This window comes from Chelonia mydas, chromosome 4, assembly GCF_015237465.2.
Source record: "Chelonia mydas isolate rCheMyd1 chromosome 4, rCheMyd1.pri.v2, whole genome shotgun sequence".
Lineage (NCBI taxonomy): Eukaryota > Metazoa > Chordata > Testudines > Cheloniidae > Chelonia > Chelonia mydas.
Window position 1 is genome coordinate 2,252,356 of NC_057852.1, and position 24,335 is coordinate 2,276,690.

At 42.7% G+C, this 24,335-nt stretch overlaps 1 protein-coding gene and 1 long non-coding RNA gene across 3 annotated transcripts in view; one reads left to right on the top strand and one right to left on the bottom strand.

The window, feature by feature from the left end:
- LOC119566013 (deleted in malignant brain tumors 1 protein) overlaps positions 1–24,335 on the bottom strand; it is a 93,473-nt gene that overhangs the window by 18,963 nt on the left and 50,175 nt on the right. Inside the window, 9 exon segments of the mRNA XM_043545716.1 lie at positions 2,069–2,383; positions 5,400–5,714; positions 5,874–6,188; positions 8,462–8,776; positions 11,890–12,204; positions 13,216–13,530; positions 15,225–15,539; positions 18,329–18,640; positions 20,176–20,490. Coding sequence (XP_043401651.1) covers positions 2,069–2,383; positions 5,400–5,714; positions 5,874–6,188; positions 8,462–8,776; positions 11,890–12,204; positions 13,216–13,530; positions 15,225–15,539; positions 18,329–18,640; positions 20,176–20,490 — 2,832 coding nt within the window.
- On the top strand, positions 4,866–8,565 carry LOC122465604. Of its 2 annotated transcripts, none has more exons than XR_006290564.1 (3): positions 4,866–5,286; positions 5,373–5,649; positions 8,432–8,565. It is a non-coding gene; the product is annotated as an uncharacterized LOC122465604 (long non-coding RNA). The 2 variants fall into 2 exon arrangements; XR_006290565.1 differs by having other exon boundaries at positions 4,867–5,286; positions 5,393–5,649.

The window sequence follows — 24,335 nt, forward strand, 5'->3', positions numbered from 1 at the left end:
TAGCCCCACCAAGCTATATCTGCAGTGTAAGCCAGGCATGGGGGCAGGGGTGAAGAGAGCCTGGCTCAGTTTGGTGCTGACTGGTGAGGAGTCAGGAGCTAGTTGTCTCCCTCCTTGAAGGGAAGGAGCAGTAATCGGCCAGCCAGGGTAGCTGACTCAGAATAAGCACTGTCTCCACAACCAAGGGAGACTGTGAAGGAGCCTACAGCACCTGAAGTAACTTACTGAGTGGAAACCAGAGGCGTTGTGGGGTTTGCCCTGCCTGAAGGAGCTGGAGATCGCAGCCAGGCGCTGCCCTAGACCAAGAGGGAACCCTGCAGGAAACAAGCCATCCAGCAAACTGCACTAGAGGGGCCGTTCCTCAAGCTGAACAGACCAGTAGGAGGTAGCCCATGGAAGAGGATTTTGACTTCCTGCTGGGAGGGATCCCTCCCTGTTCCGGGGCTGACTTACTGAGGGACCTGGGTTTGGACCCAATGGAGAGGAAGGGCCCAGATCTCAATACCCCTCTAGGCCATAAACACTGAGGCTGCTCAACCAATCAAAGGGCTGAGAGCCAGGCACTCTAACCACTAGGCTGTTCGGCCCTCCAAGCTGCCTGCTACTGCTGCATTAACAGAGGCATGGCGTGCAAATCACAGGAGGTGACAGTATTGCTCCACTCGGCGCTGGTTGGGCCTAAGCTGGAGTACTGTGTCCAGTTATGGTCACCAGTGTATAGAAGGGTTGTAGAGAATGTGTAAAGGATCCAGAGGAGAGCGACAAAGAGGAGCAAAGAAAGAGAATGTAACCCATATGAGAAAAACTGGAGGAACTGGGTCTGTTTAGTTTGGAATAGAGGAGAGTCCGTGGGGAAGTGATAGCAGTCTTAAAATACTTGTAAGGCTGCTGTTAGTACATAGACCTGTTTGTTTGCCTGAGATAGAATTTTGAGTTTGATTTTTTTATACTCTTATATCCTTACTAATATGTGTGAACAAAGACCAAAGACGCTGTGTGTTATATTTCTCACAACCAAATGGGGCTTTTAGCACAATGAGAAAAGATAAGAAATAAAGTGTTACTGGGTATGCTGGGAGTATGTATGAGCATACACTGGAAGGCTGCCTGGCTCCTCTCTCAAGCCAAGAACAAGCAACCAGTTAGGAGGAGCAAGAGGGGGTGGGGAGAGACATAAGAAACATTAAAAGCCAAAGAAAGGCCTGGCGTTGGCCAATACACAACCTCACTCCCTACCTCTCCAGTGGGATACAAAAGAGGTGGGACCAACTCAAGACCTTCCAAAATGGATCTTGACCATAAATTGTAAGGGGTGGGACCAACACTATGCATTACAGGTGTAATTATGCCTGCTAAGGAAGGGGGAACTGGAACACTGGGACAAAGGCTCTGCAGTGTCAGAGCTATGGATATGCTTGCTTGAAACTAACCCCAATAATATCGCATTGCCTGCACTGCGGACTTCCGGTCTTCTGCTTTCTGTCAGCATGACACGAATAGATGGAGAAAAATCGTTCTCTCTTGCCACAGAGGGTAGGGCAAGAGGCATGGGTTCAAACTATAGCAGAGCAGATTTAGATTAAATCTCAGGAAAAACTTCCTAAGTTTAACAACAGTAGGACAATGGAACAGACTGCCTAGGGAAGTTATGGAAGCTCCTTCCCTGGATGTTTTCAGAAGGAGGCTACATAGCCATCTCTCTTGGATGGTTTAACCACAACACATCTTTCATCTTGGCAGGGGTCAGACTCAGTGACCCTACTCATCCCTTTTAACACTATGGCACTATGATTTGAGGATTGTATGATTTTAAATCTCTTTGCTTTTAACCAATTTCCTGATATTTTAGTCGTAACTCATGAGTTTTGAACACTTGGGTTAGGCAGAGCTGGAAAGTCTGGTTACCATTCCAAAGGAATATATCTCAAAAGAATTGCGTGACAGGCAAGGAGATTCTCCACTTTCATACTCAGTTTCTTCTCACTTTATGGCTTCTCTGTTAGTTAACACTGACCTCTTATATTAATGTCCTATTAATTAGATTCAATAAAGCTTTCAAAGAACAGACCTGAGCAGAGAACTCCAGCATCTTCATCATGCCCACAGTTATGCTGACCCCATCCTCTGGAGGAACAGTCCCGAAGATAGGATTCGCTTCCAGAGCAACTCACATCATCCAGCCAGATCCTCCCTGACCCTTGCCCATAATAAGCTGAGGCAAGGACATCAATGGCAGATCCACATCCCAACTCTTGGCAAACAACATTCGAGTCTGATGTGTCCCAGGAATCATCACAGACTGTCCCCCAGGCTCCACGGTAATGAATCTCCACTCTCCCGGAGCAACGGTCTGCCCCATTCACCAGTCTGATCTGTTTGCTTCCTGTAGGAAAAAATCCCAGCTTTTAATATCATATTCCTGTGATCTTCTGACTAATCTGAATGAATTCAAGTCAGTGGTGCCTGATGCTGTTCAGCCGAGGGTACTGAAGGAATCAGCTGAAGAACTCTTGGCACCACTGGCAATAATATTTGCAACTCATGGATGACAGGAGTGGTCCTGGAAGGCTGAAGAAGGGCTAATGTAGTGCCCGTCTTTAAAAAGGGAAAAAAGGAGAAGCCAGGGAACTATACACCAGTCAGACTGACCTCGATACCTGGGAGCTACTAGAACAATGTATAAAACATTCAGTTTGTGAATACCTGGAGGATGGAGGGGTGATCACCCAGTATGGATTTACTAAGACAAACCAAGCCAAGCCAGCTTCTTTTCTTCTTGGACAGGGTAAGTGGTTTGGTGGATGGGGGAATGCGGTGGACGTAATACACCTGGACTTCAGCACGGCTTTTGACACAGTCCCACATGACATTCTGATAAGTAAGCAGGAGAAATGCAGGCTTGGCCGAACTACCATTGCGTGGATACAGAACTGGCTAAACAACCGTAAATGAAGATTGATTATTAATGGAATAATGTCATATTGGACTGAGGTCTCACGTGAGGGTCCCCAGGGATCTGTTCTGGGTGCAGTGTTATTTAACAACTTTATGAATGACCTGGATGTAGGAATAGAGAGCAGACTGATTAAATTGCAGATGACACAAAGCTAGTGGTGGTTGTGAACACTTTGGAGGATAGAGCTAACATTCAAAGGAATTTTGATAAATTAGAGAACTGGGCTATAGACAACAAAAAGAAATGCAGCAAAGACAAATGTAAGGTACTCTACTTAGGGGAGAAAACCCAAATGCACAAATACCGAATGGGGGATAACTGGCTCGGCAGCACACTGCTGAGAAGGATCTGGGAGTTGTGGTGGATCACATCCCCAACATGAATCAGCAATGTGATACTGTTGCAGAAAAACCAAACAAACCCACAAATGTAATTTTAGGTTGCATTAACAGAGGCATAGCACTCAAGTCACGGGAGGTGATAATACCGCTCTACTCAGCACTGGTTAGGCCTCAGCTGGAGAACTGTGTCCAATTTTGGTCACCAACATATAGAAAGCATGTAGATTTCAGAGTAGCAGCTGTGTTAGTCTGTATTCGCAAAAAGAACAGGAGGACTTGTGGCACCTTAGAGACTAACAAATTTATTTGAGCATAAGGTTTCGTGAGCTACAGCTCACTTCATCGATGGATCTGTTCTTAAAGGATGTAGAGAAACTGGAAAGGGTCCATAGGAGAGCAAAAAAAAAGATCAAAGGGATGGAAGGCAAGCAGGGCCGTCCCTACCCACATGCAAAGTACGCACCTGTGTAGGGCACTAGGAAATTTGGGGCATCACATTTCCTGGTGCCCTGCACAGCTGCATTGCTGCTCTAGCCCCTGCCTTGCCTCTTCCCGCCCCTGCTCCGCCCCAGCCCTGGCCCACTCCAGCCCTTCCCCAAAGCCCCCACCCTGCTCTGCTCCTGCCCCACCCCTTCCTGCCCCTGCTCCAGCCGCATGGCCCCCGCCCCTGCTCTTCCCCAGTCCCGCCCCCTCTCCACCCCTTCCCCAAAGCCCCTGCCCTGCTCTGCCTCCGCCCTGCCCCTTCCCGCTTCTGCTCCAGCAGCGGGAAGTGCAGCGACCTGGCCCCAGCCTGCTCTGCGCCACCGGTGAGTGCTGGGGGTGGTGGTTCCCCGTGCCCCCCAAGCCAGCCCTGCCCCCCCATGGAGGCCTGCCCCCCCACACCCACGAGGGGGCTGCGTAGGGCCCCAGAATAGCTAGGGACGGCCCTGAAGGCAACTCATATGAGCCAAACCTGAAGGAACTGGGTATGTTTAGTTTGGAAAAGAGGAGATTAAGGGGGCACATGACAATGATCTTCAAATACTTGAAAGGCTGCCGTAAAAAAGATGAAGAAACATCATTCTCTCTTCCCACAGAGGCAGGACAAGAGGCAGTGGGTTCAAACTGCAGCACAGCAAATGTAGATTAAATCTCAAGAAAAACTTCCTAACCGTAAGAGCAGCAGGACAATGGAACAGAGGCCTCAGGAGGTTGTGGAAGCTCCTTCACAGGAGGTTTTCAAAAGAAGGCTGGATTGCATCTGTCTTGAATTGTTTAGAAACAAATCCTTCATCCTGGCACGGGTTAGACTAGATGACCATTTCAGTTCCTTCTTATGCTATTATTCTATGATTTTAAATCACATTGTTTTTAACCAATTTCCTGATATTTTTGGGCCTGTCTCCTGATCTTTGAAAACTTGGATACGGCAGTGCGGGAAAGTCTGTTTACCATTCCACAAGACTCTACGCATGTGAAAGGCTGTTTTCCCTACAAGCTGAGAGGGAGTTACCCCAGGTCAGCTAGGGGCACCTGATCCCAATTAAGGGCCTTTTAAAACCCCTCCTCTGAGTAGAGGAAAGGGGAAGAGAGAAACAAGTTGCTGCCAGGCTAGTGGCAGTAGGGAAATAAGCTTCTCCAGGGTGAGGGGCTGTGTTCCTCCCCATAGGGGAAACAGCCAAACCTGAGTGCCTGCTAAGTAAGGACTGAGAGCCCAGGGAAAACCAACAGGGCAACACCCTGCCCCAGTGAGGAGGCAGCAAAAGGTACCTTACTGGGGTTTTAGTTTATGAGACTGTTCCTTTTTTGTTTGGTGAAGGATCACCCCTTAGGCCGACTGTCAGGGCTACCCTGAAAGTATGGCCAAGGGAACACCGAAGGGGAAAGGCAAACCCTGCACAGAGAGGAGCTGATTAACCCCAGGCTCACCATTGCCAGAGGGGAAAGCACTAAGGTCTGGTGAGACAAAGGAGGTGACTTGCCACAATATGTCAAAAGAATAGTGTGACAGTAAGTAGATTTTCCACTGTTCTTTTCATTTTATGGCTTCTCTGTTAGTTAACATCAACCTTTTACATTAACCCCCTATTAATTAGATTCAATAAAACTTTCAAAGAACAGACCTGAGCAGAGAACTCCAGCATCGTCACCGTGTCCACAGTTATGCCGACCCCATCCACCAGAGGAACAGTCCCGGAGATAGGATTCGCCTCCAGAGCAATTCACATCATCCAGCCAGATCTGCCCTGATCCTTCCCCATAATGAGCTGAGCCAGGTGCATTAAGGGCGCGTCCACATCCCAACTCTTGGCAAACGACATTGGCATCTGATGTGTCCCAGGAATCATCACAGACTGTGCCCCAGGCTCCACGGTAATGAATCTCCACTCTCCCGGAGCAACGATCTGCCCCATTCACCAATCTGATCTGTTTGCTTCCTGTAGGAAAATATTCCAGCTTTTAATATCATATTCCTATGTAGAAGTTGAATACCTGCTTTAAGTGAGAATCTCAAGATAGCTATAACCATTTAGTCCTGAATGGTACCTTCACAGTTCCACTTTAATAAGATTCAATAGAGTATTCATAGAACATACCTGAGCAGAGAATTCCTGCATCGTCGCTGTGTCCACAGTTATTCTTACCCCATCTACTAGAAGAACATTCCCAGATATAGGATTCAGTTCCAGAGCACTTCACTTTGTCCAGCCAGATCTGCCCTGATCCTTCCCCATAATAAGCAGAGACAGTTACATTGATGATGTGTCCACACCCCAGTTGTTTGCAAACAACATTCGAAGCCAGTAGATCCCAGTAATGATCACAGACTGTGCCCCAGGTGCCATCATTATAAACCTCCACTCTCCCAGCACAATGATCTGCTCCATTCACCAGTCTGATCTGTTTGCTTCCTATATGGAAAAATCCCAGCTGTTAGTATAGCGTATTGCGAGTGAAGATTTCAGAATGAAAACATCTGAACAAATGACACCAATATTCTCAAGCAAAACTAATGCTATATAAAGACCAGGAAAAAAATATAATGATGAAAAATCCTTTTTTATTTTAGTCAAGAAAATATTAAGTGGAATCTAAGGTAATAATAATAATTCTGACATTGGATCTTATGACCTTTAGAACCCGAAGTGGGTTTGAAGCCTTTTATTCTTCATCAGAACATTCATACGTATATTGTTCTTTTGTTGCCTTTGTTTTTTTATTGTGGGTTTTGGTATTTAATACATATGAATTTAAACCAACAGCACATCAAATGAATAAATACAATGGGAGGAAATGGAGAACAGGGAGATTCCACTGATACTAGACCAGTGGTCTTATCTCTCATCTCTTGACAGAGCAAATACTTTGAGACAGAGCAGAGTAACGGTTACATCTGGATATGGTCAAACAAGCAAGTTTTTTTAAATTGAAAAATCAGGATTCTCTGACGAATTTTTTTGAAAAGTTCTGTCAGAAAGATAACTGAAGAAAGTAGATAAACATGGTGTAAGGGGAAATAGCCCTTCACCATGCTTCTTTGTTTCCAACCCTATGACCATTTTTTGATCTGTTACAAAGCTGTGTCTCAGCATGGTAAGAAAGTCCATTGGTAGAGAACTGAGTTGGGAGACCTGGAGTTAATTCCCTTTTCTGTTATAAACTTTGTGTGACCTTGAACACAGTCCCTTATATTCTTTTGCCTCAGTTTCTTACCTCACAGGAGTGTTGCAATGATAAATTCTTTAAAAAATTGGAGGGATGGGGATTATATGGGGATGGGGGCCGTAAAAGTACCTTAGTTAATTTGTAAAAAGTGCACACCTTACAAATCTACAAGTTTTCCTCATAGACCATGAGTTTTCAGATCTTTCTGTGGATGTACAGAGAAAATACTGGCACCCAAGGATGTTTACTGGGAGGGATGAGACTTCCACTGAAAACAGAGAAAACATCCTTCCCCTGGGTTTTACCTATCAATGCTAGGGCCTGTGTCTGAGTGTTCCCTTTTCTCACGTACCTTAGACTGTTTGGAACTGATTAAATTTGTGTGTGGAATGAGTGGGGAGATGTATTCAAAATGAAATGTGTGGAGTGGAGATGGGTGGATGTAGAATGGGTAGGTATAGAGTGTGGAGATGGCGTGTGTATGGAATGAATAGGGTTAGGAAGTGGAATAAGTTTTGTCTGGGGAATATGCGCACTGCCAGCACGTGGGGGAAAGATGGGTTGCAGTGAAAGTTGGTGCAGGATGAATGCCGATCAAGTTGCATGGAATACATGTATGGAGAAAGTATAAATAGGACAAATGGGCAGTGTGTTTGTAAACTAATATATGTTTATGGAAGTTAATGAATATTTATACAAATACATGCACATTAGAACATGGTGGGTTTTGTCTGTAAATGTGGGCAGGTATGGAAGTGTTTAATAGTGAGATGCTTGAGAAGTCTATGCTGGAGCCAAGGTTACTTAAGATATTTAAAACAACACATTCAGATATCATAGAATCATAGCATCATAGAATATCAGGGTTGGAAGGGACCTCAGGGGGTCATCTAGTCCCACCCCCTGCTCAAAGCAGGACCAATCCCCAACTAAATCGTATGGTCAGATATTAACAAGTTGGAGGTGCAGAGGGTAGCAAGCTGATGAGGTTTGCTGTTAACATTAAGGACAAAATTCTGCCAGTGCTGCATGGTATTGTATAAGGTAGAGAAGAAGTACTTGTTGAGTGGAGGGTGCCAAGTACGATATATCTGTGATTGATGCCCTTGCTGCACTGCTCTAAGTAAGGCAGGTAATGGGAGGCAATATTTGCAGCTCATACAGTTTGTTCAAAAACTAGGTTTTCCTAGTGCTAGGCAGTACCCTGAGGCACTCATTGGACCCTCTGATTAACTCTGGAGATCTGTAGTGGACAGCTATAGCATGAATATAATATGGGCAGGAACTGTGCAGGTTTCTACACAGTACACCACCCAGTACACCATCACTGCCAATACACCTGATTTGAGATTTGGAAATGTGCTCAGAAATGCCAGACAGTAATATGTGCGTGTGATGAGCAGGAAGATTTTCCTCTACTGTGCACAGCTCTCTTCTTATTGTATTGCTTCTCTGTCACTTAATACACAATTCTTAAATTAATCCCCAGCTAATCAGCTTCAATAGAGAATGAACAGACCTGAGCAGAGAACTCCAGCATCTTCACCGTGCCCACAGTTATGCTGACCCCATCCTCTGGAGGAACAGTCCCGAAGATAGGATTCGCTTCCAGAGCAACTCACATCATCCAGCCAGATCTTCCCTGATCCTGCCCCATAATGAGCTGAGCCAGGTGCACTGATGGCGTGTCCACATCCTAGTTCTTTGCAAACGACATTGGCATCTGATGTGTCCCAGGAATCATCACAGACTGTGCCCCAGGTGTCATTGTAATAAATTTCCACTCTCCCAGAGCATGTATCTATTCCATTCACCAGTCTGATCTGTTTGCTTCCTACAGAGAGGAATTGCAGATGTTAATGTCATTCCTATTGAAGAAGAAGATGTTTGTAAGATTTCAGGAAACACCTGGGCAAATGAACATGACATTCTCAGCAATTTACAACAGTGAATGTCTTCTATGGAGCTATTGCAGTGGCTGGTAGGTTTCGTCTCCCACATTCCTTGCATTTCAGAACTGCATAGGCCCATTCCACATTCAATCTTAGGAATGGTTAGAAGCAGAGTTGTATATTTTTTTCAGAATTCATGACATTTAGGTTTTTTTCACTCTCACCAGCTGGCTATTGAGCAAAAGTCCTCTACATATGTTACACTTTTGTCCTTTTATTGACCTAAAATGGGGTCAAAGCCCATTGAACTCGATGGAAGGAATCACACTGATTTCAACAGGTCCCACATAATTAATATGTTTGAGTATGTTTTTAAAATTGTGTTTAGCTGCTAGTTAAAGATTATTAAATGGTTCAAATCAATTTTGCATGAAAACAGATTATTTCACTTTTCATGATTCCTAATTTTTAAAAAACAATTAATTCTATTGAGTTCTGATTCTATTTTTTAACTAAAATTATGACAAGAAATTTTGTCATAACAAAGTCAGTTCTAAGCTTTCTCTCTATCTCTACACTACAGATACCGGCACACTGTACTGGCATCCCTAGTGTCATGCAGATTATTATCCAAAATTCTACTTCATACCATGCAAGAAAATCTCCATGCTCCGAGAACACTAATTTTCTACATTCAGCACTCTGTGCAAATCAGAATGATCTTTGCTCTGTAGGAATGGGAAATTCGGTGAATAACATTAATGGCTATATGCATTACCTACAAGCGCTTGTTAAACAAACATTGGTAGGTTACAGGGTCGAACACCTGAAAGTTGGGAAATGCCTGGTTTATGGTTGCCTGTTCCACCGTATTTTTCTCCCTTATGCATCCAGTATGTGCACTGAATGAGGCAGGGGTCTTGTGGAAATTAAAGACTGTTCTATAATGCGTACATCCAAGTGGATTGCACAAGGCAGGGTCAACTTTCTCTCACCAATACTGGTAGCTGGGGGAGCTCCCCTCCTGCCTATGTGTTGCCCCAGAGTGGGGAAGGATGGCATGTTGGGAACCATGCGCTGGGCTGAAAGGAATAGGAAAAAGGGCTGGATGGGGCTGGGGGGAGTGAGCTGAGCTCTTTCCAACCTCTCCTGCTACAGCTGCTGCTGCTGCTGCTTTGGCAGTGGCCTGAGCCCAACCTGGGAATCTCCAAGGCTGACATTTTTCTGAAGAACCCAGGGGAAAGAAGGGAAATGGTGACTTGCAACACTCGCCAGCTCAGCTAAATCGGAACAAAATTTCACAGGACAAAGACAAGACACTTTGCTACACTGAGAGAGTTTCCCCTAGTAAATATCCAAGCCTGCTGCAAACAATGAAGGTGTCAGAGCTTCTAAAAAAAATTAAAAAAAAGATTGCAAGAGTGCATTATATTGGGAAACGTGAGGCCGCCTACATCTAAAGGTTGCTACAGTTTTACCGTTTTGTTAGAAACTCCCGTTGCATCCAGGGTATTAATGATTCTGATAAGGATGAGAATCATTATACTTTAGTTCCAGTAGAGATCCCCCCTCGCTCTCATGCCACTGCAGGGACTTGAAATGAATATTTAACAGGTGAAGTCCTGGCCCTATTCCATTTGTTGGCAAACCTCCCATTGATTTCAGTGGGGTGAGGATTTCACTCTAAATCTCAGGAAGTACAGAATCATGCCTAAAGCTTCATTAGAAATGAGATTTTTATCAGTCTAACACCTTGAAGCTAAATTTGAGTATTCTGAGTCTGTTACATGCAGCTACAGTGCCAAGAAGATAACCCGGCTGTAGAGTAGGACAGACAGGATTTAAAAGCTTTTGAGAAATGGAATGGAGAAAAATGTCAGCCAGCCCGTGAAATAAAAGAACAGAACAATAAAATATTGATCAGAGTCCTGTAAAAGGATAATTTGTTAATATGTAAAAAGAAAGAGATCTTAGAAAACTTCAGTAAAATATTGACTGTTGGGTAATGAGCATTCCTTCTAAATCTGCAGGGGAGGAAGTAGAATAATTCACTGGTGAGTGTGTTACACTATCTGCCTGATCCACAGAGGACATGAGTCTGTTACAGCCTAAGCTCGAGAGCTTTAGTTCAAGCTGTAGCAACTTCTGTGTTTAGTTCTGGAGGTCTGTAATTCAATTTCCAGTGTGCTGGCCAAGAGGGAAGTTGTCATAGGTTATATTACCTGATAGTATTACTTTATTAAGGCATTCTTTAGAAGATTTCAATTCTTCCCTCCAGATATTGAGCATTTTTACAGTACTAGAAGTGGTTCATACCTAACGTCTCTGTCCAACTTACTTCTTTCCCCGATACTGCTGTTGCAATTTATATCTGTATTTCATCAGGAACATGTGATACTTGTTAGTCTAATTAAATATAGGCTGGTGTGACAATATGGCTAAATATAAGTACATAGGGTTGAAAAGGCATTTTTGTATGGAAAAACATGCTGCTCTGACATACGAGTTTTTAAAATATCACTAAAAGAGCAGCTAAAAGTGGAGAGATGTAATTTACTTGTATTTTTCAAAATCTTTGAATAAAATCTCAGAAAAATTATTAAGGAAAATAACCACAAAGTAAGAGAAAAAGTTTTGTAATGGTACACAGTCAAGGGCTAAAAAGCAAAGAATCATAGTAAGGGCTGCACCTCACAAAACGTGAATACTATGATGCCTCATAGGTTAGTACCACGCCTGATGTACTCATTATATTTTAAATTATTAATTCTTAACCTCAGACTACAAATGATTTGGAGCAGAGAGAGGCCGTGAGTTGGAGAAATCTGGTGATAACACTAAGGACAAAATTCTATCCCAACTTCATTGTGCTGTGTAGCGCAGAAACAAGGAATTTTAGTAGAAACAAATGTGAGAAAGAATTCTGGGCCCAATTGGGAGATTCTTCTCCATCATACTCAGCTACCTTCTCCTTTTATTGCCTCTTGTTTAGTTAATATTCATCTCTTATATTAATTCTGTTAATCAAATTCAATAGAGCATTCACAGAACAGACCTGAGCAGAGAACTCCAGCATCTTCACCGTGCCCACAGTTATGCTGACCCCATCCTCTGGAGGAACAGTCCCGAAGATAGGATTCGCTTCCAGAGCAACTCACATCATCCAGCCAGATCTTCCCTGATCCTTTTCCATAATGAGCTGAGCCAGTTGCATTGATGGCATGTCCACATCCCAATTCTTTGCAAACGACATTGGCATCTGATGTGTTCCAGGAATCATCACAGACTGTGCCCCAGGCGTCATTGTAATAAATCTCCACTCTCCCAGCACATCGATCTACCCCATTCACCAGTCTGATCTGTTCGCTTTCTATAGGGAGAAATTCCAGATGCTATCGAAGAACAGGACTTTTGTAGGATTTCAGAAAACACCTGAGCTACAAAGACAACCTCAGCAATTCATGACAGTGAATATCTGATCTGGAGGGATTGCAGCATCTGGTGGGTATCATCTCCGATTTACAATGTATTTTGCAACTGCATAGGGGAGTGAAATGCACATTCAGACTTGAGGGGATTATGAGTGAAATTTTATGTTTGTCATGGTCATGACAGAAGTCAATGGTGTTTGATTCCCCTCTCCCCACAAATTCATATTCCTTGTCATTCTGGTCTATCTGCTTGTAAACAAGTCTCCTTTGTGAATTTTTACAAATTTGGGTCTCTGTGTGTTCAGTATAGTAGATTGTGAGTTTTTAAGTGGTTTAAATTATTAGATAAATATTATTAGTTGGTTTCAAATTATGTTTCTTGTAAAATAAAGAATATTAAATTTCTCATAATATTTTTATAGCAAATAACTTAATGTGTCCTGGGACTTTTCTTTTTTCAATTTAAAATTATGACTTTTCTGTTTTTTGCCTTTAGAGACAATGAGGCTTAGTTGCAGGTTTTCTCTGCATTTCCATACTGTAGCTGACAGCTCCATTTCCAGTTTTAATTTCCCAGTTCAACAGTCTGAGTTTAAAACATTAGTTAGGTTGCAACATACAGCGTGGCCAACTCTGGCATGTAATATGATTTTGCCCCCTGCTATAAGTAACATGATGACATGAAAAATTCTGGGGTTCACACAATTTGGGGGAAGGTGTGTCCCCATCCCACAAAGCCCTACAGTCAAGGGGATGGATCTGAACTCTGCTCTTAAGAGGAGACTATTTATAAGTTTGCCGGAATAAATGCCAGAAAGAATCATGACCAGCAGAGAGATTTTTCTCCATCACACTCAACTGCCTTCTGATTTTCCATCTCCATTTTCTAACATTCATCTCTCATATTAATTCCTTGTGTATCAGTTAAACAGAGTGTTCGCAGAACAGACCTGAGCAGAGCACGCCTGCATCTTCATGATGCCCACAGTTATGCTGCCCCCAGCCCTGGGAAGGACATTTTGAGAGAGTGGATTCGGTTCCAGAGCACTTCAACTTGTCCAGCCAGATCTGCCCTGATCCTTGCCCATAATGAGCAGAGACAGCTGCACTGATGGCGTGTCCACATCCCAGTTGTTTGCAAATGATACTGGCATCTGATAGGTCCCAGTAATCATCACAGACTGTCCCCCAGGTGCCATTGTAAGAAATCTCCACTCTCCCAGCACAGTGATCGGTCCCATTCACCAGTCTGACCTGTTGGCTTCCTGTAAGGAAAAGTCTTTCAATGTAAGCAGTTCAGCATTTTTTAAAACCAAGCTACTTTTTAGTTATTATTATTATTATTATTATTATTTTATTTTCTTTATTTATTTGCATTACAGTACTGCTTTGGGGCCCCAATCAAGACTGAGACTCCATAGTGCTAGATATTTGCTAAACACACAGTCCCTGTCCTGAACATCTTACAATCTAGATAGACAAGACCGACAAAGGGTAAGGGAAAGTGTTAATACCCCCATTTTACAGATGGGGAACTGAGACAAAGACAGATTAAGATCCAGATTTGTAAAGATATTTAGGCGTTGTTCCATTTTGCATTGCAACAACTAAGTGATTTAGGAGTCTAAGTTACATTATCAAAAGTGACAGACATTTAGGAGTCAAATGGCACTTGAGCTCCTAAGAGCCAGATCCTCAGAGGTATTTAGGTGCTTAACTCCTACTGATTTCACTGTGAGTTAGGTGTCTAAATTGCTTTAAAGATCTAAGTGCCCAAGTCACTTTTGAAAATGAGTCTTAGGCTCCCTACTCAGTTAAGCATTGCAACACGGAGCAAAGCAACACCTAAATATATTTTAAAAACTTGGACCTAAGTTACTTGTCCAAGGTGAATAGAAAACCTATAGCAAAGCTGGAAATGGAAACTAGATCTTGGGAACCTCAAGGCAGTCCTTTAACAACAGCCACCATCCTGCTCCCATGGTGAGAGTGATAGATGGAAAGATGTCAGTGGCTAGTAAAAGCCTAAACATGGACCTTAATTTTAGGCATCCATTTTTGACCATAGTATCTAAACTCCTTGATAAGTCAGCTTTGGTCTTGGTGCTATTCTTGTCATTAATACCCCCCTTTTCACAGAAAATGAATAATGAGAAATGAATGGGAGATTTAAAAAAATTAATCACACTTAATTTTTTTGAGTTAATCACGCGCATTAACTGGATTAATTGACAGACCTAGTAATCATGAATGGGAAATCCTCATCGAGTGGGTGTAGTTTTAGTGGTGTCCCGCAGAGATCAGTTTTTGGTACTACGATATTTAAACATTTTTATCAATTGCATGGAAGAAAATATAAAGTTTGCAGATGATGCAAAGATTGTGGGAGCGGTTAATAATGAAGAAGACAGGTCACTGATACAGACCAATCTGGATCTCATGGTAAGCTGGGTGAAAGCAAGCAATATGTGTTTTAATAAGGTTAAATGTAAACGTATATATCTAGGAACAAATAATATAGGCCTTATTTATAGGATGGGTGACTCTATCCTGGGAAGCAGTGACTCTGAAAAAGATTTGGAGGTAGTAATGGATAAACAGCTGAACATGAGCTCCCAGTGCAACACTGGGGCCAAAAGGGCAATGCCATCCTTGGATAAACAGAGGAATCTCATGTAGGAGTAGAGAGATTATTTTACCACTATATTTGGCACTGGAGTAACAGCAGCTGGAATACTATGTCCAGCTCTGGTGTCTACAATTAAAGAAGGATGTTGATAAAATGAATAGTTCAAAGAAGAGCCACAAGAATGATTAAAGGACTGGAAAATGTGCCTCTAGTGATAAACTAAAAGTCCTATGTCGTTTTTTTTGATAAGTGGTAAGGTCCTTTCTGGCCTTGGAATCGATGATTTATTTTCCAGTTAATCAGGTTCAATAGAGAATTCATTGTCCATACCTGAGCAGAGAATTCCTACGTCTTCATAGTGATGACAGTTATGTTGATCCCATCCTCTGGAAGGACATTCCCAGAGCTTGGATTCATTCCCAGAGCAGTTCAAATCATCTAGCCAGATCTTCCCGGATCCTTCCCCATAATGTCCAGAGAGATTTGAAAGAAGAGTGTGTCCACATCCAAGCTGTTTGCAAACAACATTGGAATCTGATATGTCCCAGAAATCATCACAGACTGTTCCCCACATGCCATCATTATAGATTTCCAGTCTCCCAGAGCAGCGATCTGCCCCATTCACGAGTCTGAGCTGCTTGCTTCCTGTAGGGATAAATCTCTGCTGTTAATATGTCTTATTCCTATTGAACAAGAAGTCAGTATTTGCAAGTTATCAGAAATAAAACAATTAATCATGCTGACATCCTTGGTAATTCTTGATGGTGCTCTCTCAGGAATGGAGATTTTGAAGTGCATCAAAGGAGCTATGTCCTAAACACACTATATATTTCCAAATGTCAAAAGCCTTGTTGTTCCTCATTTAGATTTTAGGGTTTCTAAGTAAGGTGTACTTTATGCCCATGGGTTCTGTGCCAGAAATTTATGACATTTAAATATTTCCCCCCTTCTATACTGTCATGATGAGGTTCAACAAGGACAAGTGCAGAGTCCTGCACTTAGGATGGAAGAATCCCATGCACTGCTACAGACTAGGGACCGAATGGCTAGGCAGCAGTTCTTCAGAAAAGGACCTAGAGGTGACAGTGGACGAGAAGCTGGATATGAGTCAGCAGTGTGCCCTTGTTGCCAAGAAGGCCAATGGCATTTTGGGATGTATAGGTAGGGGCATTGCCAGCAGATTGAGGGACGTGATCGTTCCCCTCTATTCGACATTGGTGCGGCCTCATCTGGAGTACTGTGTCCAGTTTTGGGTCCCACACTACAAGAAGGATGTGAAAAAATTGGAAAACGTCCAGCGGAGGGCAACAAAAATGATTAGGGGACTGGAACATATGACTTATGAGGAGAGGCTGAGGGACCTGGGATTGTTTAGTCTGCGGAAGAGAAGAATGAGGGGGGATTTGATAGCTGCTTTTAACTACCTGAAAGGGGGTTCCAAAGATGATGGATCTAGACTACTCTCAGTGGTAGCAGATGACAGAACGAGGAGTAATGGTCTCAAGTTGCAGTGGGGGAGGTTTAGGTTGGATATTAGGAAAAACCTTTTCACTAGGAGGGTGGTGAAACACTGGAATGCGTTACCTAGGGAGGTGGTGGAATCTCCTTCCTTAGAAGTTTTTAAGGTCAGGCTTGACAAAGCCCTGGCTGGGATGATTTAGTTGGGGATTGGTCCTGCTTTGAGCAGGAGGTTGGACTAGATGACCTCCTAAGGTCCCTTCCAACCCTGATATTCTATGATTCTATGATTCTATGCTCTTTGTGATTCTGGGAATCTGCCATTGAGCAAGAGTCCTCCATGAATTTTTACAAAATTGTTTCTTGATATGTCCAGAACAGTAGAATAGGTGTTTCCAAGTGGTATTAAGCTATTTAAGTATCATAAAACAGTTTCATATTTTTTTCTTGTAAAATAATTTAAAAAAACCTTAATTTTGGAATTTCCTAACAGGCAGCTAGATTTTCCAAATTTAATTTAATGTAATGGTCATATTCTTGAAACATGCAGATTTGCATGTTTCAGGAATATGACCATTAAATTAAATTTAAGCCTAACGTCTTCTACAACTCCTAGAGCTATTATTGGTTGCTCATGCAGCTTTTTCAAATAGATCATGATCTTCACAAGGTAGAAGTGCTGGGGTATTTATTTTATCAATCTGATAAATTCTACCTCTATAATATGGAGGATTAAAGCAGGAAAAAAAAACATGCAAAGGCATCAAGGGCCAGATTTTAAGAAGGCAAGTAGGCACCTAAAAATGCAGACAGGTACCTAGTGGGATTTTCAAAAGCATCTCTAGATGTCTGTCTCCCTCCTTAGGCTCCTAAATACCTTTGGAAATCTGGCCCTAATTAATTTCTCATAGATTCATAGATATTTAGGTCGGAAGGGACCATTATGATCATCTAGTCTGACCTCCTGCACAACGCAGGCCGCAGAATTTCACCCACCACTCCTGCGAAAAATCTCTCACCTATGTCTGAGCTATTGAAGTCCTCAATCGTGGTTTAAAGACTTCAAGGAGCAGAGAATCCTCCAGCAAGTGACCCATGCCCTATGCTACAGAGGAAGGCGAAAAACCTCCAGGGCCTCTTCCAATCTGCCCTGGAGGAAAATTCCTTCCCAACCCCAAATATGGCGATCAGCTAAACCCTGAGTATATGGGCAAGATTCACCAGCCAGATACTACAGAAAATTCTTTCCTGGGTAACTCAGATCCCACCCCATCTAATATCCCATCACAGGCCATTGGGCCTATTTACCATGAATATTTATTTACCAAAATCATGTTATCCCATCATACCATCTCCTCCATAAACTTATCGAGTTTAATCTTAATGCCAGATAGATCTTTTGCCCCCACTGCTTCCCTTGGAAGACTATTCCAAAACTTCACTCCTCTGATGGTTAGAAACCTTTGTCTAATTTCAAGTCTAAACTTCCTGGTGGCCAGTTTATATCCATTTGTTCTTGTGTCCACATTGGTACTGAGCTTAAATAATCTCCTCTCTACATCCTAGGTCTGCTAGCATTCCTCATTCCAAACCTGGACCACACCACACTATTCCAGTCCGAGGTTTCCATACATTTCTATCAGTGCACTTCAATCCCGATCTATAGCACCCATTGCTGTTCGAGCCCTTTGCCTCTCCTGGGCAGAAATTACCAGTCGTGCAGAATTAAGTGATGAAATGTGTGGTTTCGATCAATGGGGATTCTGGTGAAAGACTCACCAGACTCTTGATTTCTGAGTCAAACCTGGATTTGAACACTACTCTCAGGATCTGAAAGACAAGTTATCAAGAATTGTGACCAGTAGGGAGATTCTCCTTTATCATTACCAGCAGCCTTATCATATTGTGTGTTTGTTAACATTAATGTATATTAATTCCCTATTAATCAGGTTAAACAGGGCATTTGCAGAACAGACCTGAACAGAGAACTCCTGCATCTTCTTTGTGTCCACAGTTGTGCTGGCCCCATCCTTTGGAAGGACATTCCCAGAGATAGGATTCATTTCCAGAGCAGTTCAATTCATCCAGCCAGATCTGTCCTGATCCTTCCCCATAATAAGCAGCAGTTATATTGACGGAATGTCCACATCCCAGTTGTTTGCAAACAACATTGGCATCTGATAGGTCCCAGGAATCATCACAGACTGTGCCCCAGGTGCCTCTGTAATTTACCTCCACTCTCCCTTCACAATGGTCTGCTCCATTTATGAGTCTGACTTGCTTGCTCCCTGTAAAAATAAATTTCAGCTATTAATAGATTCTATTACTGTTGAAAAATGAGGATGTTCCGGAAATTCAACAACTAAGAAAATAATGCTGACATCCTTAGCAATTCTTGACTGTGTTTTCTCAGACTTGGACATAACACAGAATGTTACACAGGATCTCACCTCCAACATACTTCATAGTTTTCAATCCTCTCAGGGCCTGTTCTTTATTTAGACTTACAAGGATGGTTATTTGTCATGGCTATGGTTTCTTTGACAAAACCTGTGACTTTTATATTCCCACCTTGACTCTCATAAATAGTCAAGCGCTGTGTCATTGTTGCTAGCCTAATGCTCAGCATGTGCAAAGGATAAATATAGTGCAGTGGTTCCCAAACGTTAACAGCCCGCGAATCCCTTTCACTAAATCGTGAAATCTCGTGAACCCCCTCCTAAAAATGAATATTTCCAGGGATTTAAGTTTAAATTTCCTCAGTGTGATGGATGCATTTGCTTTGCTCTGCACAGCTCTTGGAAGTCCGGAACTACTGGAGAAGATAAAGTCTCAGGTCTGGTTTGGCATCAAGTCTGTTTCTGTGTTTGGTTTTCAGATGTGCACACGAGGAAAACACTTTCTCGCATAAGTATGTTGTTGAAATTGGTAACAAAACTGCAGCAGCTTTTTCTGCCAGAAGGGGGTACTCGTTTCTTAAACTCAGCCAAAAGTTGATCAATGACAGATTTCTGAAACTCCTTTTCAGTTCGTAATCACAGGAGATCTCAATTAATTTCTCTTTTTCCTCAGTGTTCAATATCTGTGGTTCGGGCTGCCAGCTCCCCCACTGATGGGGGCAGAGCTTGGGCTGCCAGCCCCAGCTGCTCGGCCCCGCTCTCCCTGGGGCTCGGGCGGTCTGCCCTGCAACAGGTGCCTCCAATGCCCGGGGTCCTCTGGCCACCATGAGTGAAATTTTTCTGGCGAACCCCCTGTAATGTTCTGCGAACCCCCAGGGGTTCGCGAACCCCAGTTTGGGAACCACTGATATAGGGCAACTAGGATGTGAGTAGATACTGATTAACTTGTTGCTCTCTATGTCCTTGCTTCTACTAACACATATCTGTCTAGACCCACAGGACTTCTGCTATTTAACATCTCAGCCACCGTAAAGCTTTAGTCCGGTGTCTGTCTTGTTGCCGTTGGTGGTAAAATCTGTGGCATGAACAGTGGGGGATTAAAGAAAGAGTCACTTCTGAACCAAACATCGATTTGAACTCCACCCTCAGGAGTCGCACGATTACTTATCGTTCCACAGGATTGAATGCCAGAAAAAATCATGCAGCCCACATGGAAATGATCCTTTATCATACTCAGCTACCTTTCCATTTTATTGCTGCACTGCATTTTATTTTATTTATTTCAATATTTACAATACAATTTATTATTTTTTATTTTATGTTATGCTTTATATTTTATTTATTTAAATATAATTCTATTAGTTAAATTCACCTCTATCAATACTCTATTGTTTGGGTTAAAATAGAGCACTCGCACAACCTACCTGAACAGAGAACTCCTGCATCGTTGGTGTGTCCACAGTTATGCTGACCCCATCCCCTGGAAGGACAGGCCCAGAGACTGGATTCAGTTCCAGAGCAGTTCACATTGTCCAGCCAGATCTGCCCAGCTCCTTCCCCATAATGAGCAGAGACAGTTGCATTGATGGCGTGTCCACATCCCAATTGTTTGCAAATGACATTGGAGTCCAACAGATCCCAGGAATCATCACAGACTGTTCCCCAGATGCCATTGTAATAAATTTCCACTCTCCCAGAGCAATGATCTGCACCATTTACCAGTCTGATCTGCTTGTGTTCTGTAAAGATAAATGCCTGCTATTAATGTGTCTTTATTATAGAACTGGAGGATGTCTGTAAGATTTCAAAAATAAAATGGCAGAGTAAGAGACACTGACCTTGTCAGCAATTCCTTACTGTGCTATCTCAGATGTGGAGATTGTTATTCAGGGACTCATCTCCATCAGAAGTTGTATTTCTTTACCCTTTTAGGGCCTGTTCATCTTTCAGACTTTGACAGGGGTTAAAAGTGAGGCTATATGTTTGTTATGGTCATGACTTCTGGGGCAAAATCTATGATATTTTTTCCCCATAAATAATGCCACCCACCAGTTATCTGGGACATTGCCTACATGTCACGAACGGAAATCTCGACTCTCTCAGCACATGGATTATGTTAGTTAAACTCTCTCTGCAGTTCAGAATCACTTATGCTCTGGAAGGATGTTATCCACTGAATAAAACCCACTACCATATTTTAGAAATTAGGAGTTCTATACACAAGTATGAAATTATAAATGGTTAAACAAGAGCTTGCAGTACTCTATGCACTGCATTACTAAAAGGAACAGCCTGTGTTCAAGGTATAAATTTGTCTTTTGAATGGAGCGTTAAGGGGTTCAAGTACAGTCCATTCAAAGGGCTAGATGACTGTTATCCAAGGATTCCAAAGGAAATAAAGAATGAAATAGGGAAATTACTGACAAATTTATGCCCTATTCTTAAACAACTGTTCCTAGAACATCACCATCATGGTGTCTATTTAAAAAAATAAGAACAAAAAAGGAGACACTCTTGGTGCGGAAGTTAATAGGGGAACTTAAGCTTCCAGTTTCCCCCAAGGCATTCTGCAGCTGTCACGTATTTTTTGTTGCTACAGAGTAGGAGGACTGACATATCTTTGGCAGGGAGTAGACCTAATCTTACATGTGTTGTTATGTACTATTTTTGGTCTTGCTTAAGAGGAGTCTAGATTTACATGGGTGGTTTAAGATCTATGTACCAGTGTATGCATAGTTATTCTTGGGGGGGTGCATGCCTTTTCATGTTTTTAAATCTAGAATTACTTTTTAATTATTATTTGCATTCTGTTGGCTCAGTAATAGGTGTGGGCAGGAAATCATTTTCCACAAAATATTTCAAGATTTTGAAAATTTTCGTATTCTGTGTTGGGATGAAACTGAAACCTTTTGAAGTTTTTCATGAAAAATCAGAGCGAGAGTGAGCGCGCGAGAGAAAATAGCCCCAGAACAGCCAATAGCCTGATGGTTTGGGTGCCCACTGGGCATGTTGGTGGTCCAGATTCAAGTCCCTTGTCCAATAAATATTTCATTATTTAATAGAAAGTGGGAAAGCTCCAACAGGAGAGATGAAAAAAGCCAGTAACAAGGTGATTAGGGCATGTACCTGGGATATGGGTGACTGTGGTTCAGGTCCTTTGTCTGAATCAGGCTATTGGAAATTCTGGGGCAAGTGCACTCTCTCTGCACAGAAATCCATTATGGACTGGAGAAATCATTTAGTTGAAACTGCTGTTTTCCCACAACCAGTTTCAGTTTCAACAAATTGTTATTTTCTGGAGAGAAGTTGGGGGTTTTTTCGAAAAATTTACAACCAGCAGCCTATCTTGGAGTTTATATTCAATTTTTGAGTCTGTATTTACACTGTTTTGGACATGTGTAAGCAGGTACATTCTCCATTTGTATAATCTTTTTAATACTTTTACAATAGAGACAGAAACACAAAAATGAGAAGTCTAAGAATGCACTTTTGTTAGAAACCCACACAGCTAATGGTATACAGAAATGATGGTTGGTTGGGTGTTTTAACTCTGCATTACTGCACCTTATCAAATTTGGATTCCTTATGTAACCTTAATTCTGAATTTCCTGGGTTTGAAATGTTTAAGTTTGTGATAATTACAGATTTTTATGTTTAATTTACTGATATGTACTCTCAACCTGAACTCTGCTTCAACACTGAAAATGAGGCAGGTTCAGAAGCTAAAATAGGGAAAGAACAAGTTAAAAGTTGCTTAGACAACTTAGATGTCTTCAAGTCACCAGGGCCTGATGAAATGCATCCTAGAATACTCAAGGACCTGACTGAGGCAATATCTGAGCCATTAGCTATTATCTTTGAAAAGTCATGAAAGACAGGTGAGATTCCAGAAGACTGGAAAAGAGCACATATAGTGCCTATCTATAAAAAGGGAAATAAGGGCAACCCAGTGAATTACAGACCAGTCAGCTTAACTTCTGTTCCAGGTAAGATAATGGATCAAATTATTAAGGAATCAATTTGCAAACAGCTAGAAGATAATAAGGTGATAAGTGGTAGTCAGCATGGATTTGTCAAGAACAAATCATGTCAGACCAACCTGATAGCTTTTTTTGACAGGGTAACAAGCCTTGTGGATAGGGAGCAAGTGGTAGATGTGGTATATCTAGATTTTAGTAAGACTTTTGTTACAGTCTCGCGTGACCTTCTCATTAAGAAACTAGGGAAGTGCAGCCTAGATGGAGCTACTATAAGGTGGTTGCAGAACTGGTTGGAAAACCGCTCCGAGAGAGTAGTTATCAGTGGTTCACAGTCATGCTGGAAGGGCATAATGAGTGGGGTCCTGCAGGGATCAATTCTGGGTCCGGTTCTTTTCAATGTCTTCGTCAATGATTTAGATCATGGCATAGAGAGTACCCTTATAAAGTTTGCAGATGATATCAAGCTGGAAGGGGTTGCAAGTGCTTTGGAAAATGGTCTGAAGTAAATAGGACAAAATTCAGTAAGGACAAATGCAAAGTACTCCACTTAAAAGGAACAATCAGTTGCACACCATACAAAAAGGGAAATGACTGCCTAGGAAGGAGTCCTGCGGAAAGGGATCTAGGGTTCATAGTGGATCACAAGCTAAATGTGAGTCAACAGTGTAATACTGTTGCAAAAAAAAAACAAACATCATTCTGGGGTGTATTAGTAGGAGTGTTGTAAGGAAGACATAAGAAGTAATTCTTCCGCTCTACTCCATGCTGATTAGGCCTCCACTGGAGTATTGTGTCCAGGTCTGGGCACCACATTTCAGTAAAGATGTGGACAAATTGAAGAAAGTCCAGAGAAGAGCAGCAAAAATGATTAAAGGTCTGGAAAACATGTCCTGTGAGGGAAGATTGAAGTAACTGGGTTTGTTTAGTCTGGAAAAGAGAAGATTGAGAGGGGACATGATAACAGTTTTCAAGTACCTAAAAGGTTGTTACTAGGAGGAGGCAGAAAAATTATTCTCCTTAAGCTCTGAGGATAGGACAAGAAGCAAGGGGCTTACATTGCAGCAAGGGAGGCTTAGGTTGGACATTAGGAAAAACTTCCTCACTGTCAGGGTGGTAAAGCACTGGAATAAATTGCCCAGGGAGGTTGTGGAAGCTCCCTTATTGGAGATTTTTAAGAGCAGGTTAGACAAACACCTGTCAGGGATGGTCTAGATCGGGGTGGCCAACCTGAGCCTGAGAAGGAGCCAGAATTTACTGATGTACATTGCCAAAGAGCCATGGTAATATGTCAGCAGCCTCCCATCAGCTCCCCCAACCCCACTGCTCCCAGCGCCTCCTACCCACTGGCAGCCCAGCCGATCAGCACCTCCCCCTCCCTCCCCGCACCTCCTGATCAGCTGTTTCGTGGCATGCAGGAGGCTCTGGGGGGGAGGGGGAAGGAGCGAGGGCACTGCAGGCTCAGGGGAGTGGGCAGGAAGGGGCAGAGGGGATCAGAGCCAGGGGCTGAGCAGTGAGCACCCCCCGGCACATTGGAAAGTTGGCGCCTGTAGCTCCAGCCCCGGAGACGGTGCCTAGACAAGGAGCCACATATTAACCTCTGAAGA